The sequence below is a fragment of the Caenorhabditis elegans genome, chromosome I (assembly GCF_000002985.6).
Source record: "Caenorhabditis elegans chromosome I".
NCBI classification, from domain to species: Eukaryota; Metazoa; Nematoda; class Chromadorea; order Rhabditida; family Rhabditidae; genus Caenorhabditis; species Caenorhabditis elegans.
This window is the reverse complement of record NC_003279.8, coordinates 5,662,255-5,677,679: the sequence shown is the minus strand read 5'-3', so window position 1 is coordinate 5,677,679 and position 15,425 is coordinate 5,662,255. Positions and strand designations below refer to the sequence as shown.

General features: G+C 33.7%; 5 protein-coding genes across 6 annotated transcripts; 2 read left to right on the top strand and 3 right to left on the bottom strand.

Moving 5' to 3' along the window:
- Positions 1-33: 33 nt before the first annotated feature.
- Positions 34-853, bottom strand: dnj-21 (Mitochondrial import inner membrane translocase subunit TIM14). Its single transcript, NM_059261.5, has 3 exons — positions 719-853; positions 525-669; positions 34-179 (listed from the first exon to the last, which is right to left on the bottom strand). Exons 1-3 carry the CDS (start codon positions 842-844, stop codon positions 112-114), a joined length of 339 nt encoding a protein of 112 aa, NP_491662.1. The 5' UTR covers positions 845-853; the 3' UTR covers positions 34-111.
- Positions 854-1,070: 217 nt separating this feature from the next.
- On the bottom strand, positions 1,071-3,376 carry T19B4.5 (uncharacterized protein). The gene is made up of 5 exons (NM_059260.3): positions 3,208-3,376; positions 2,745-3,121; positions 2,182-2,697; positions 1,988-2,059; positions 1,071-1,615 (listed from the first exon to the last, which is right to left on the bottom strand). Exons 1-5 carry the CDS (start codon positions 3,269-3,271, stop codon positions 1,442-1,444), a joined length of 1,203 nt encoding a protein of 400 aa, NP_491661.1. The 5' UTR covers positions 3,272-3,376; the 3' UTR covers positions 1,071-1,441.
- A 951-nt stretch (positions 3,377-4,327) lies between these two features.
- On the top strand, positions 4,328-7,733 carry zipt-2.4 (Zinc transporter ZIP3). Of its 2 annotated transcripts, NM_001380347.3 has the most exons (8): positions 4,328-4,416; positions 4,467-4,566; positions 4,613-4,945; positions 5,486-5,627; positions 5,732-5,839; positions 6,430-6,730; positions 6,797-6,958; positions 7,006-7,733. In NM_001380347.3, the coding sequence occupies exons 1-8, from the start codon at positions 4,336-4,338 to the stop codon at positions 7,183-7,185; spliced, it is 1,407 nt and encodes a 468-aa protein (NP_001367898.1). In that variant the 5' UTR covers positions 4,328-4,335; the 3' UTR covers positions 7,186-7,733. The 2 variants fall into 2 exon arrangements, with proteins under 2 accessions (NP_001367898.1, NP_001249971.1); NM_001263042.2 differs by lacking the exon at positions 5,732-5,839 and having other exon boundaries at positions 7,006-7,730.
- A 209-nt stretch (positions 7,734-7,942) lies between these two features.
- On the top strand, positions 7,943-10,611 carry F55F8.8 (uncharacterized protein). Its single transcript, NM_059258.3, has 6 exons — positions 7,943-8,906; positions 8,953-9,044; positions 9,089-9,269; positions 9,337-9,423; positions 9,829-9,927; positions 10,363-10,611. Exons 1-6 carry the CDS (start codon positions 8,843-8,845, stop codon positions 10,530-10,532), a joined length of 693 nt encoding a protein of 230 aa, NP_491659.1. The 5' UTR covers positions 7,943-8,842; the 3' UTR covers positions 10,533-10,611.
- ptr-10 (SSD domain-containing protein) lies at positions 10,520-15,396 on the bottom strand. The gene is made up of 15 exons (NM_001383129.3): positions 15,197-15,396; positions 14,935-15,024; positions 14,792-14,887; positions 14,586-14,737; positions 14,292-14,445; positions 13,974-14,092; positions 13,808-13,923; positions 13,527-13,763; positions 13,024-13,393; positions 12,306-12,570; positions 12,151-12,261; positions 11,822-12,094; positions 11,289-11,592; positions 10,842-10,991; positions 10,520-10,784 (listed from the first exon to the last, which is right to left on the bottom strand). Exons 1-15 carry the CDS (start codon positions 15,392-15,394, stop codon positions 10,717-10,719), a joined length of 2,703 nt encoding a protein of 900 aa, NP_001370752.1. The 5' UTR covers positions 15,395-15,396; the 3' UTR covers positions 10,520-10,716.
- Positions 15,397-15,425: the final 29 nt, after the last annotated feature.

The window sequence follows — 15,425 nt, the reverse complement described above, 5'->3', positions numbered from 1 at the left end:
CTATCCACATTTGAACTCTAAAAAAATCTGTTTAAATCTGATATTTCATTGATTCTACATCACACTAATGAAAACAAAACATAAAATAGAAGAAATAATAGTTTTTTTCGATCAGCTTTTCGATGATTCCATCAAATCTTTGGCCTCGTTGATTTTGGCAGCCAAATATGGAGATCCTCCTGAAAATGAGAAAAACATTTTAAAATCTGGCAATTCATGTTTAATGAAGCTCTAAGCTAATTTTGGAAGAGTAACTCATTATTTGCTGCTTCATTGAGCATGAGTGAGAAGAGCAAATGAGTGGAAAAAAGAGAAAAAGAATTAGGGTTTTTTTCTTAACTTTTTTTAAAGTATGAGGGGTTAAAACTAAAAAGTAAAATATTTTTAGTATTTTGCTCGCAATTTTTAAAAAGGAAAAATCCGAATAAAGTGGGGCGAGACCCGCCTTCAACTTTGCATTTCGGATAACGAAAATACGATACTTTAATTTAAAATTTCATTTCAGAGAAATTAATTTTAATTACCTCTATCTGGATGATTTACAATCATGACTTTTTTATGAGCTTCCTTAATTTTCGCCGGTTTTGCTGACGGCGCAACGCCCAAAATTTTCGCTGCTTCGGCTCGTGACATCTTTTGATCGAAACCTCCACGATAATAGTTGCTAAACTGAAATTTGGCATTTTTAAATTAAAACTTTCAAAAAATAAACACTAACAGCTCCACCAGCAACTGGAATCGCCTCCATTCCTTTTTTAATAAGCGCCTGATTTCGAAGGACATATCGAGCTCCAAATCCGACTGCAGCGAGACCCAAACCGGCAACAATTAAACCTCCCGTCATTTTATTTTTCTACAAAACAATATTTTGAATTTACTATCTTCGGTAATCCTTTTTAGGTACAGAACCTGTATTAAACAGGAAATATCAACAGATTCATCAGAATAAAAAATTTCAAACTATAACTTTATTTTGTATTGGATATTTCAAAGTGTAGCTTAAAATGCTCTTAAACTAGTTCTGGGAATAATGAGAGAGGTGGGGGGGGGGGGGGGGGGGGTGGGAAGAAAGAAGGGCCTGCCTTCTAGAGATGTTAATTTGATAATCAAGAATGAAAATGGGATCCTGTGGAGCTTAAGGTGAGATTAAAAAGAATTGTAAATTTTAAAAATTGGAAAGTTAAACAGAAAAGTGATGAAATCGATAAGACCCGAGAATTTTGTAAATTAATTTTCAAAATTTGGGATTGGAAACATAAATAATATTTGGAACGCAATGTGACAGTTTTTGACCGTAGTTTCGTAAAGTTTAGTCTGTTTTGATTAGTTTGCGATTCCGGTAGGCATAAAGGAATAATTTAACAACAGAAGAATATAGATGAATGAAAGAGAGGATGAAACGAATAAATTAATCAGGTTTCCAGATAAAAAGTTAAAAATTTCATCCAGATCTTCCACTTCCACCAGCGAGCAAGTTTTTATCTTTAACATCTTCATGTTCTTCATCCTGTTGTTGTTGATCCTCAACCATATGATCATCTGCTTCCATTCCTTCCAAATGCATTCGATGTTCATCAACAGTCTCCTCGACAATCCACTCTTGTGGAACTTCTTCCTAAAATAAATTATTATTATTATTACGAACTTTTTTATTATTGTTTAGAAACAAAATCGAACATTTTGATAAGTTTAAAAAAACCAAGATGTTTACTAAATTCGTAATTTCACTATAAATTAATAATTCAAACTTTCTTCCAAATTTGCTCGATGACAAAGCAGTTAAGTTTTTTGGAGAGTTTCGACTGCATTTCCCCAGAAGGTGTACTTTTAAGATAAATTAGTAATAAAAATGGAATTTCAGTTCTCAGTCATTGGTTTTCCGTTTACATAGCTTTGAGAAAATAATTTACAGGTTCAAGATTTTATTCTGCATTTCAAAACATTGAAGCTCTTTTTTTTGTATAATAGACTTTTTTTTAAAACGTACTCCTTCTTGATTATTGCCCACGTGTCCTTCAATAACAACATGCTCTTCGGGCTCTTCAACCATCATTTGACCCTGAAATCCAATAAATGTTTGCAAAAGGGATATCTTATTTTTATTGTTTTATCAATTTTGAAAGTTGTAAAAAAACATATTGTAATTCATATTTAATAAAATGTAATTTAACTGAAAATTACCATATGATCATTTCGATAAATATTGTTATGACCTCCAGCCTCATTGAACTTTCCATAATACATCACATGAATCGAATCCCTCAATTTTCGATTTTCAGTCTCCAACTGACGAATTCTAGCTGAAAATGCATTTTCTCTGGCTTCCGAAATAGTCTTTTCATGTCGTTGTCGTTCGCGATAATATGTTGTCAGAGTCGAGTTCGCCTCATTTGATCTTTCCAGATCCATAATCAACATTCCAAGATATTGATGATATTCATCCTGTGAGAAGTCAGCTTCTTGTAATTCTCTTAATCTCTCAGTATCGACTTTTGCATCTTCTATTGTTTGTTTGATATTATTCTCGATTTCGATAAGAGCATGTTCGGATGCTGTCGGATTTGCACGAGCCACACTTGAAGCCAGACGAACTACTTTGACAGGTTGCAGATTTTTCTGTGATTGTTGACCTTGCTGCAGATGAGATTGTTGTTGAGTTTGCTGCTGATGTGGGCGAGCTGCGGGCATGTTCATTTTCTGAAAAGGAATATTAATAAATTTAATATCTCGACCAAAAAAATTACCTTTACACCTGGAGGAAGCCCATCAGAATTATCTCGTTTTCTTCCAGCAAAGCTGACAATTCTCGCGCCGGCTGGAGAAATTCTTGTCTGAGGTCTCTGCTGAGCTGGCATATAGACATTTTTATTTTGCAATTTCTGAACCATATCCATATTATGTGGGTAACTTTGTGGACGAGGAGCCATCGGACGGCCAACTCCTCTACGAATTGATTGAGATTGTTGTTGTGGAACTTGATAAGCAGGAGCTGATTGACGGTTATCATAGTGATGATGATGCATTGGATTACCACGAAGTTGTGGATGATGATGGTGATCAACAACCATTTCAGTCGAACCGTCGTCTACAATTTCTTCATGGGCAACTTGTTGTTCATCCCCTGGAAAATTTGAATTTAATATACCTCATGCAAAAAGTCGAAAAGCTGTGTTTGCAAAGGTGGTAAATAAAACTCGTAAATATTACCTGGATCACCTCCATCGATAACTAATTCGGCCTGCTCTAAAACATTCATATTCGATGGATTCATAGTCTGGTGACTGCTTCCTGCTCCGGAAGAAGATGATGTCACTGGCGGTGAGTTCGGGCGAAAGTATCGCTGTCGCCGAGACGGAATCATACAGAGAGAAAACCTATAAAAATTCGAGACATGACTTAACACGCCAAGTCGGATAAATGAGGGCTGAGAGGAGAAAAATGAGTGTAAATAAAAATGAAAAACTCCTAATCGTTTTTAAAACTTTAAAACTAAAACATTAAAACAATTGTAAACAAACGCGTTAATCGTCAGTTTTTACCGATCGTAGAAGACAACTTTAAAATGAACATTTCTGTAGTAATACCATCGAACACTATCGAAAGAACAAAATAATGCATTTCCTAATACTTATGAAAGCTATTTCAATGAAACTAGTGGGACTATTCAATAACCTTCTACCGTTATTCGTTTCATAGCATATTCTGAGTGTTATGATTTTTCTTTGAGTTTAAATTACGTTAGGATGATTCGAAATGAAGTGCATCATGAACAACATCCAAAATTAGCATTTTAACGAAAGAAACTTCGAAGGAAAACGGGTAATTATTTAAGTTAAGGTTAAAATTCAAAAATCGTCATTGAAACTGTTTTTTGCTAAACAGCACGCGTCTGCGTTATTTCGGAGTGTCGTTGCGAGATTCAGGCCTCACCCCGCAGGCCTAAAGGCACATCTTTGCACAGCCTTATGCCGAATTTGGCGTTAAATTTAAAGAATTTTCTTCTTTCTTTAGATTATAAATGATTTTTTAAAATACAAATACAAATATTTACATTCGATAGCCGTTGGTTTTATTGTTATTTTTATTATTGAAACCGCTATTCACACTATTTCTGATTCTACATTATCTTCTAATCGATATCAACAATAATTCTTCTGGTTTAACTGAATTCTCGCGCGTTCTCTCATTTCCCTTCCGCTTTTATATACTTTTCTTTGAAAACTAGAACAAAGCACACTGTTATCAATTATTCTTATCAGCTGCACCCTCCGGACCGCCCCGTTGCCAACTTTTTCGTGCATAACTTTTATTTTAGTTTTTTTTCCAGAAAACAAAATGAACGAAGCAATACTGAAATTGGTGTTAATGTTTGTAATGTTTTCGCTCACAGTTATCGTTGGATTATCGCCATTAAAAGTGAGAAATTATTGAGATTTGTGTATTAATATTTCACTAATGTTTTTCAGGTACTTCACAAATTACGGCATGAAGCAGCGACAGCTCAGAGCTCATCAAAACACAAACACGTTTCCCTTGTTCTCTGCCTTTTGACATGCTTTTCTGGAGGTTCGGAAATGTTTTAAAATATTTTATTAGTTTTATAATTTTTCAGGAGTCTTTCTTGCCACGTGTTTCCTTCATCTTTTCCCAGAACTTCGTGAAAATCTTGAAACCCTCGATACAGTTCATAATTTTCGTATCGATTATCCAGTCGGAGAACTTTTATCTTGTCTCGGATTCTTTCTTATCTTCTTTCTCGAAGAAGTCGTTATTATGATAATTCCATCATTTGCTCATGGACATGGACATGGTCACGGACATGATCATCATCATCATGAAACTACACCTCCATTGGCTTCAAAAAGTGTCGAAGCTTCTGGCGCTGGAGGATGTTGTATGGCTGATACTGTTGATGAAATTAAGAAAAAAGAAGACGACCTTGTTGGTGAGTTTTTAAAATTGAAATGCTGTAAAACATACGCGAATTTCTGGGTCAAAAATACACCTCATCTCGAAAAGTTTAATTTTTAGCTTCTTTTTGTTTTTTCTATCAAAATTATAATTGAAACGTGAAATTTTGCGATTTCTGCGCCAAAAATACGGTACCAATCTCGACACGACAATATTTATTTAAATGCAAAAATTTGTGTGCCTTCAAAGATTACTGTAATTTCAAATTCTCGGTGCTTCAGCATTCTGCGGAATTTTTTATCGATTTTTATAGTTTTTTTAACGGTTTGTTGTAGATAATGTAGTTTTTCAAACCTAAAGTATTCTTTTGATCGAAAAACTTTGAAAAATAGAGATAACACTCCGCAACAACGAAAATTTGAAATTACAGTACTTTTTAAAGACGCACACCTTTCTTCATTCAGCAAAAATTGTCGTGTCGAGACCGTTGCTAAAATTGCAAAGCTTCAGTAACTATTTCTGAATTTCAAACCAAAACTGATTTTAATGGCATTCATAAATATTTATATTACAGTTGATGAAACGACTGCACTGACGAAAACAACAAAACGAGCGATATCGGAGGAAAAAGAAGGAGATGGACATTGTCAAACTCATTGCCCATTAACTGTACACGAGAGAAGAGGATCAAATGAATGTACTGCTAATGCTACACAGTATGTTTTTTGAAATTTTTTTTTCCAAAAATTTCAATATGATAGTAGATTCAGTTTTAACAAAACATTTATTTTAGTAAAAAAATTGTATTTAAAAATCGCAGATACGGTCGTCGAATTAGCCGTAATCAGAATCGATTCTCATCATACGGTAGCACTTTGAACGGAGATTTATTATTTGGGGAAAATGATGATGAAGAAGGAAGTGAATGGTATTTCAAATTGTCCTTTCTTTCTTTAAGAAAATGCTTTTTCCTTTTGTTATCGACTTTTATGAGGATTTTTAAAACGCTTCTTCTTATTTGTTAGAACTCTATTCCCCGTCTTTCCTTCGTTTATCACATAAAGTGTCTCTCGTATCATTCAATAAGCGTAATGAAAAAAATCGCAGTTTTTCCAACAACAAAAAAATCGGAATTCAATTTTTGGAAAATTTTGTATTTCAAGTCAAAAAGCCGGCAAAAACCGAGTTTTAACCATTTTTTGGAAGTCTTTTTTTTTATTTTTTGGAAAATTTAGATTTCTCAAAAGGGGGCACCAGCTTAGTTTTTACCACTTTTTGACTCAAAAAAGGTTAAAAATGTTTTATTATGCTTTTTTGGTCATTTTAATTTCATAATAATTGATTAAGAAGCAACAATTAATTTTATATGTAAAATATAAAATATCTAAATCCAATGGTCCAAAAATATAATTGTTTTCCTCTGTCAGTTCTATCGCAAATAAATCTCTTCCATACTCTTTGTTCGTAAACTCCCTTTCAAAAAAAACAGATTTCTAAAATAAAATTGCTCTCTTTCAGTACATTCGCCCCAGTTGCATTTGCCGAGCCAGAACGATGTGAAACAAATTGTGAAGCAATTGATGAGGATCCTCCAATTCTCATGAAATCTCGCCCACATGCTCATTCTCATGGAGTACGATCAATTACATTTGTATTGGCACTGGGAATTCATTCAATTATTGAAGGTCTCGCATTTGGAGTTCAATCAGGAAATGATACGATTATTGCTTTATTCCTATCATTAATGGTTCACAAATTGATTGTCGCATTTTCTGTTGGCCTTCAATTGTTCAGAACTCATGCACATCAGATTAAATGGGTAAGGAAAGATTTACTCTCTGAAAAACTATCAAATTAAAAAAAACAACTATTTTTCATTTCTCAGGTGATCATCTCAATCTTCACACTTGCTTCAATGACTCCACTTGGTGCACTGATTGGCCTTGCAGTCACATCAGCAGCTGATAATGCCCTCTGGAAAGATTTGACGATCACGATTCTGCAAGGTCTTGCAGTCGGAACATTCATCTATGTCACTTTCTTCGAGGTTTTATATTTTTCATTTGATGAGTTAAAATTCAAACACATTTTCAGGTTCTTCTTCACGAAAGAGACAACGAGCATCCAAATCTTTTAAAACTTTTAGTGATGTTTATTGGATTTGCATTGATTGGAGCATTACGTGGATTCGAATCGAGTCATGGTCATTCTCATAGTGGCTCGACAGAACCACATTTCCATGGAAATTCATCTTTTGATGACTATGGACATTAACTATTCCAAAATAATATTGTTTTTTGATAAGTTAATCTCATCTCATAATCAATTTTCATTTCATGCGTATCACAAAATTACTCTAACAAATCCGTAACTGTATGTATTAATTTTGTGAGACGCTCGATTTCTGTAGCATACTATCACTTTTCTTCATTTTCGACATATTCACCATTCGAATCCAGTTGTTGAAAATATTATTGAATAGTAGAAAATGTATTCGCATTTGCCGGTAATCAATAATGTATTTCAAATTTTGTTGTTTTAATCTTTGCCCATTTTCAGTTTTTTCAACCATTCATTTCATTTCCTATAGTTGCGGGTAGTGGCTTTCGATTGAATTGTTTTCCTCTTCCCAATTTTTCTTCAAAATGTTAAAATTATTCCTCTTCTCTATTCCTCATAATGTTGTGCTTTGTTTTTATTTTTATTCTCATATGCCCCCTCTGGTTTTTCCGCACAAAAAATGCTTTAATTTGTCTATAAAAAATAATGCTGAGAATCAGTGAATTCTTAACTTTTCGGAATAAAATCAATGCTTCTTGAAAATGTTCACATTGTTAGATGACTAACTCCATGTTCACTTTTTAATTCTATTGTCTTCTGAAATAGGAAATGACGTGGCGAAAAATGAAAGTATCGGAAGGCGGATTATGAGGAGAAGGAATACAGTAAAAAAAGAGAAAAGTGACTTTTTGTTACGTATTCATCCTCTCTCCTTTCTACTATAAACCCTTTTTGGCACTTCACATGGCTAACCAACTAGTTTTAAATCAAACTGACTGAATGGCTATGCTATGCCAAGTCGCACTGGCTATTTTATTTTTCATCTAAATTTTTGTTTTTTTTGTTCAAATAGATACCAAAACCACAGTAAAAGCTTTTAAACTTTTGATTATGGGAAATTTTGTCTTAAACTTATACATTTCCCGGTCTCGACACGACAAATTTTAATTAAATGCAAAAAAGTGTGCGCCTTTAAAAAGTGCTGTACACCTGTTATTAATAGTACTTAATTGTTTTCAAAAATTGACATTTATTCGAATGTTCATGAAACAGGAGAGGAGTTGGGCACTACAGTACTCTTTATAGACGCAGACAATTTTGCATTAAAAAAACAACATTTTGTCGTGTTGAGACCGGCTACCGTAATTTTTGAGGCAACATTTCTCATCTGCTACCTTTTGGAAAACCTACAATATATGCAATAAGATGTTCACAAAAACTACAGATCATGATTGGAATCAATTGATTTTTAAATACTTTCAAATTTATTAGCTCGTTGAACATTAATTTTAGAACACCTAAAAATAGGCTCCGCTCTTTTTTTAAATTTTGGATTTCTAATAAATTTTTTATACTTGCTCTATTTTTTGCAATTAGACTTCTGAATGTTAGAAAAGTTTTTCAAGGATTATTGGAATTTTGGTTAAAATTTGCTAAATTAGCATAACTTCCAATTTATAACTTTTTCGCTTCGCACTGAATGCATATAATTTTGGACGCTTTGCAACTTTTAAAGAATTTTTGTATTTTTTGAAGTCCTAAAAAGACAGTTTAAATAATTTTAAAAAATAAAACCGTGATTGGAACTGCTAGAACGTTTTTCTGGTCTATTGAAATAATTTAATTAATATCCGTCCGAAAAATATTTAGAATGAGAACTACAGTTGCCTGGTATCTACTTCTACATTTTTTGAAAGTTTACGGACAATGGACAGGTAAGTGAAATAATTGAAACGTCTATGAACGAAATATTAATTGTAGAAATGGAAGTACGAAGAATGTTGGAAGACACAAATCTACGGCATTTACAAATTGAAAAAATGACAAAAGAAGCAGCGATTCGACATAATCAGGTTTTCCATTTTTGAATTTTCTTATCGTAACATAAATATTACAGATGAATCCAGACGGTCAACCATTAACTGGACGACACAATTTGGAAACAAATACAATGACATCTGTATCTATTGAATCACCAATTCCTGCTCCAATACCTCCACCACCTCTTCCAGGTCAACAAGTCATCATTCGTCCAGCTCCACCTCCGACTATTGAAGATGATCGGACGTTTTTAGCAAGTAAGTTGGTAATATATGAAATATTTGCAAACATAATCTTTTATGAAAATAAAGTAAAATTATTCAGAGATGTCGGAACAAGAATCTCTTGTGAATCAGTTAAATTCAATTGCAACACGGGAAGCTGTATCGAGAAATGGATTATTGGTTATGGGTTGGTTGCCACTTTGTTTTATTTTTTGTTCTTCTTTATGTCAACTAGCTTTAATTAAAATAATAATATTAAACTTAATTCTGATAAGTTTTTTATTTATAGAGATTCATAATATTAAACTAATTCTGGTGAAGTTTGCATGGTTACATAAAACTTGAGCCCACAAATATTGAAGGATGCTGAATTCGTTCTTTCCACGAAATAATGATACTTATAATTATTCTAAACCTGATATATATTTAGACTTAATATAAAAATTGGGAAAGGTAGAACAATATTTTGTTGAGATATAGCCTAACTTTTCTCAAGCATGTCCGAGAAACAGATTTCTAAAAGTTAAAAAATTCAACAATTTAAAGAATATTCAATTTTGTTTCGTTATCATGCCATTTTTTGCCTTTTCAGAAGGAGCTTTGCTGAATGCACTTCGTCCATTAACAATGCCATTGTTAGGAGCAGGCCCACCGATTCCAGGACATTTTGTTCCATTCCAGAGAATGCAAAGTAATTTAAACATTCTGGGAAATATTATGTTTGAGCATTGAGATTATTCTGAATTAATTCCTATTAAAAACTGTTCGTTCGTAAAAATGCGGCAATGAGGTAGCCAGGCAAGATATAGGCATTATCTAATCATTTAGACATGCAGATAAGAAGTAGATTTGAAGTAGGCGAAGGGCAGGCACATTGCTAGGAACTTGAAAATATACGAGGCATGAATGTAGGCTTTTAATAGGTAGATACGTATTTAGAGAGGTTCGATATAGGCATAATGTAAGAACATACAAGTTAGAAACGAGGAATGGACATGGGTAGACAAGAGATAGGCATATAAGCAGCTTCTAACAAGGTAGGCATAGGATATTCACGTATGTAGAAATGAGGTATTAGAAATTAGAAAAACAGGATGGAATTTTTCCACAAACTAATTTGTTTCAGGACCAATTGAACAATCACCAATTGATAACCGTGTGGAAGTTCAGTCAAGACCGCCAGCCCCACAATTACCAATGCGATTGAACAACTTAGAGACTTTTCAGTTTCAGAAAGATGATGAAGTTGCTGAAATGATTATACGAAATGAGTCAACACCACTAAATTCAAGCTGACGATTTGACAGTTGAATTCCATTTCATTGAATATCTGTACATCGTGAAAAATAGGAAATAAAGTGTTGAAACATCTTAATATTCGTTCAAAGTTTATCAAAACTAGAAATATTTTACACACGGGTTCAATAGAAAAATGAGATCATTAATGTGGTGGGAAATGTGATATTTGAGAGAAATTCCATCAGTATCTTCCAACAAAACGAGGTTCTTTCACTGATTTAGTCTCGATTTTATTTGATGAACAGCAACCTAGATAAATACAATATTTAATTGATATATTTGAAATGTGAATGTCAAAAATCTTACCAACAAAAACGGAAAGCATCAACGGAAGAAATACTAATCCATGAAGGAATCCAATTGAAATTGCGAGAAAAACTGTCTTGAAAAATGTAACAATCATATAAGCAGGCACATCAGACAATACAGAAACTGCCAAAATTGTTGACATTGCACCTGTAAATGTGGTTGTAAGACAACGACTGTCTGTAAGGATTGTGTTACAGGATAACAGGACTCTGGGGGTACTGTAAGAGAGATAAGTTTGAGTTTTTTAAAGGATGACTTAAAGATTGTTGAATGATGGAATATTCTGGGGTACGGTTGGAGTACTGTAGGTTTAATGTAGTTTTGAAAATATGAATTTTGAGTTTTGAAGTAAAAGTGGGTTGGGCTAATGTAGGAGTACTGTAGTCTTGAGAAATTTTGGAAACCCTTTTAAACTTCACGCATGTAAATTTGTTTTAAAAAAACCTTGCGCAACAGGCCATCCGAGATCTCCAAGAGCATCACAAACTCTTGCTGAAGTTGTCGATTCTTTCGAAATAACATATGCATATGTTATATGAGCTGAATAATCGACTGAAAATCCAACAGACATGATAATTGTAATCATTGAAATTGCATCAAGGTTAACATTCCAAAGCGTCATAAATCCGAGAACTCCCAAATCAATTGATCCAATTGTAACAGCAACCCAGAAAGAGCAAACTGGTTGAGGAATGAGAAGAGCTGATATGACAAGCATACATGCTACAGCAACTATGATGTCTTGCATCTGAAATAGAAGATATTAACAACCAATAAATGATACTTATTTAGTAATTTCTAAAACGTTTCATTTTTTTTGAAGTTTCAAAATTAAAACTTCCAAACAGCTGTGATAAATGGATATTTTAGCATTTTTGGAGTAACGTTTAACATTGTTTTGCAGTACCGATACGCCACCTTCAAGCCATTATTCAAACATTGACCAGGTCAACGTTACTTTAAAAGTATCAACTTACTGTGTTGGGAACTACAAGGGCATATTGATCAGTGAATAACCACAATGGCATATAAGTTGTTACATTATATTGTTCAAATCTTGATGCAATCTCTCTGAAGGTATTTGTTGCTTCAGTTTGTTTAGTTGTTGTTGAAATATCTCGCATTCCAATCATAAATCGAAACGTTTTTATAATTCTCTCCGAATTGTTGTTCCGACCCCAAACGACATCTACCACCCATGGTTGGGACATGTCCGAATAAATGTACTGCGCTGCATGGTCGTAGAACTTCTGAAACAAGAAATCATGTCTTGTGCTATTGGAAAATAAAAAAAGTTTTGACCTACCTCATTGTCATACTGAATTTTATGAATTTCCTCTGAAACTTGCATTTCTCTCAACCAAAACTGAACACTGTCATCTCCAATTGCCACTTTACAATTTGCAAATGTAGACGCCTGAAACCAAAATCTAAAAGAATTGAATCGCTCTCAATAAATACCATTTTATCCATATTAATTCTCTCAACAGGATCTCTAAGATCTGGAGGATTACTGACAACAATTTGAAGACTTGCTCCATAATGCCAGTAATGTTTCTCAAGAACGCGATAATGAGGTGTTGCATATGAATCATCGACAAGTAAATTGGCTGGTTCAAGTCCTTCTTTCAAATGAGTACACCCATATATAGAGATTCCCAAATAAATGAGGTACCATAATCCGGCAATTGCTCGAATCCAAGGTTGCATTAAAACTGGTGCGTACCTGAAATGCAATGAACTTTCATCTTTTAGAGTTGAATTTTCAGATTTTATTATAGAAATTCCAAAGTTGAAGGCAAAATTACAAGAATACAAAACAAATTTAGCTTTTCGGAAATTTTTAAACAGTTTGAACGCCTCCAAAGTTGTGAAAAAATTTCGTAGAAATTTCTTTCAATCAACTTTTAAATTTTGTGAAAAGTGACTAATTTCTGGTTTCTGACGGCAAATAAAAAATCCCAAAAAGTTGAAATTTTTCTGTATGCTTTAGGAAAGATTTTAAAGATTTCCTCACTGGCAAAAAGTAACATTCATAAATGACGTATTTTGCTTTAAAAATCGGACAGGAATTCTTGTTCATACATTCCTGGTTTCTTGAACAGTACAATTTTTCTTTCCAGCTGATAGTTTTTGTCAGCCAGAAAAAACAGAACGCTATAGCTTTTCAAAACCCTACCAATTTCTGAAAAATGAAGTTGCAGCACAATGATGAAGATGTTTTGAAGCAGGTGAAGTTGCCTGACTTGTCATTGTAGACACACTTGATGTACTACTTACAGTACCACATGATGGCAGAGGTTTCTGTGGTTGTGAGCCAAGCCAGAATAATTTCACATTCAACGGAGATGTTGATGAATATGTTACAGCTGGGCGAAGCCAGATACTGTGAAGCCCTTGCTCTTCGATTCGAGTGTAGTAAACAAGAATCGCGCAGAAAAATGTCAGTTGATAGGCAAATGTGAGCAGAAGAGCACACATTGTATAAATACAAAAGATCTGAACAGCTGGAATTGTTGTGATTGTTCCGACACCGAATGAGAGTGCATCTGAAAAACAATTGTATATTTGAGATATACATACCAGGGCTGAGTGGCTACATAATTTCTTACGCTTAAATTTTTTTCGGTTATCCTTGTTTATAAAATTTCAGATTTTTTTTTGGAAACTTATATATCGAACCTGTGAGTGCAGTAATTAAAATAGATACAGCTGCATCAGCCATACACTCGGCAATCCGTTGATCATACTTCAAATTTCTATCAGTCCGTTTTAAACTAGCGACCATCAAAAACATATTGTCGGTTCCAACGGCAACTACAAGAAATGGCATAACAGCAATAATATCATTGTATTGAATTTCCAAATATGTCAGCATTCCCATTGCACTGGCAATACCCATGCCAGCATTTGATACTCCTGAAAATGAAGATAAACTTTGTGCCCTACTGTAGAAATCTAACCTAAAACTGAAAGGATAGGTTTTGTGACAACCCAGTCGATGTATCCAGATCCTTTGATTGTTACAATTGAGCATAATACCGAGAAGCATACTAAGATTACAAATGCTCCAATGAATCTGAAAAGTAAAAAATCAATAGATTTAAAAGAACACGCTTTTTAACTTACTTTGGTGCCAATCTTTCCGCATTTCTATTCAATTCATCGGAAAGTGTTTGAGAGTGAAAATATGTTATAGAAATGTATTTCGCTTGCTTCTTATACTCATCCATTTTATTTTTGAATTCCTAAAAATATTAATTTAATATTTTCAATGGTTTTCTTATCAATTTCTCAGAAAAGTTCCAGCAACTCAATCACTTTAATTCATCTTGCACATTCAAAAAGGTAGAGTTCTTCGATTTCTAAACTTTCTGATTTTCCAAAAAACATTATTTCTAAAGTTAAAAAAATCTTAATATCGTAAAGATTTTTAGATTTCCTTACTCGTTCCCATAATCCAGAAACATATGAAATTTCGTTTGGATAGAATTTCAGTTGATATATCAGAAGCCATGCAGTTGCTTCGACAATTATATTTTCTCCATTGTCTCCTTTTGCAAGTTTGACACCGCCAAGGGCAGATGCGATGTAGGCACTCCTGAAGAAACAATGAGCTGTTGTACATACAAGTTTTTTATAATCATGTTTTGACATAGTTTTTTGCCGCTCAAACAGTTCGGCATTTTGTTATGGGCACAAGAACACTAAATTTTATTATTTTAAAAGGACTGCACTTACTTGTCAGATAATCTAACAGTTGGATAAGTTATATTAATTCCATGTTGATGAAGTCGGGATGCCAATTGAATATGATCATTATTTGCACATCGACCATCAGGGCCAGCTAGGCATAAATCGGCAAAAGACCACGTACGATTGCTGAATTGGACCTGAATGTTTACACATAATCATACATTCACAGAAAAAGAGTACAAATTTCCTACTGTGATATTATTCCTGATGAAGGATTCCATAAGTTTAAGTTCATTAGAGAAGACTCTATCAAGTATATTTCCACCACTTCTTGCTACTACTGCAACCTGCAAAAAAAAACAAAAGGGTTAATATTACCAAACTCAAACTTTACTTGAACTTCACGAGACTGTGTTACAGCACGTCCAGCAACAAACGTTCCATCGACAAGTGGCCACGCGTCGTGGATTATTCGTCGTTCCGTCTGGAAAAAGTATTGGAAGATGAAAGATTTAGAGTTCAAAACTCAAAAATTACAAAACATACCAAAAACAAACCTACATTAATTAATTAATTAACATAGCAATTTGAAGTACACAATTAACAGTGATAAATATCATTAATATCCTTATCAAGAAATTTCTTTAAAAACTTACTTTACTAGGTGCATCTGTTGGAGTATATAGGTATAAAGCATCACTGAGTGGTTCTAAACCAATTAATCCAGTCGCTAGAAAGCATGTGACTAATATTGGAGATACGAGGAATATAAATGGATAACCAGATACTAAAAGACCGTATGAATGGAAGAATTTTGCAGCTTTTGGTTCTAAACACCCGAACCCAAGCCGCATCTCTGGAACTTTATTTTAGCATTAAACATAT

Coding starts and splice junctions, on each gene's coding strand:
- F55F8.8 (NM_059258.3), top strand. CDS start 8,843: ATGAGAACTACAGTTGCCTGGTATCTACTTCTACATTTTTTGAAAGTT. Junction 8,907..8,952: donor AGTTTACGGACAATGGACAG/GTAAGTGAAATA, acceptor TATTAATTGTAG/AAATGGAAGTACGAAGAATG. Junction 9,424..9,828: donor AAATGGATTATTGGTTATGG/GTTGGTTGCCAC, acceptor TTGCCTTTTCAG/AAGGAGCTTTGCTGAATGCA.
- zipt-2.4 (NM_001380347.3), top strand. CDS start 4,336: ATGAACGAAGCAATACTGAAATTGGTGTTAATGTTTGTAATGTTTTCG. Junction 4,567..4,612: donor TTTGACATGCTTTTCTGGAG/GTTCGGAAATGT, acceptor ATAATTTTTCAG/GAGTCTTTCTTGCCACGTGT. Junction 6,731..6,796: donor ATGCACATCAGATTAAATGG/GTAAGGAAAGAT, acceptor TTCATTTCTCAG/GTGATCATCTCAATCTTCAC.
- T19B4.5 (NM_059260.3), bottom strand. CDS start 3,271: ATGAATCCATCGAATATGAATGTTTTAGAGCAGGCCGAATTAGTTATC. Junction 3,122..3,207: donor TATCGATGGAGGTGATCCAG/GTAATATTTACG, acceptor CAAATTTTCCAG/GGGATGAACAACAAGTTGCC. Junction 2,060..2,181: donor TTTATCGAAATGATCATATG/GTAATTTTCAGT, acceptor ATTGGATTTCAG/GGTCAAATGATGGTTGAAGA.
- dnj-21 (NM_059261.5), bottom strand. CDS start 844: ATGACGGGAGGTTTAATTGTTGCCGGTTTGGGTCTCGCTGCAGTCGGA. Junction 670..718: donor TTCCAGTTGCTGGTGGAGCT/GTTAGTGTTTAT, acceptor GCCAAATTTCAG/TTTAGCAACTATTATCGTGG. Junction 180..524: donor TGTAAATCATCCAGATAGAG/GTAATTAAAATT, acceptor TCTCATTTTCAG/GAGGATCTCCATATTTGGCT.
- ptr-10 (NM_001383129.3), bottom strand. CDS start 15,394: ATGCGGCTTGGGTTCGGGTGTTTAGAACCAAAAGCTGCAAAATTCTTC. Junction 15,025..15,196: donor CAACAGATGCACCTAGTAAA/GTAAGTTTTTAA, acceptor TACTTTTTCCAG/ACGGAACGACGAATAATCCA. Junction 14,446..14,585: donor ACTGTTAGATTATCTGACAA/GTAAGTGCAGTC, acceptor TTGTTTCTTCAG/GAGTGCCTACATCGCATCTG.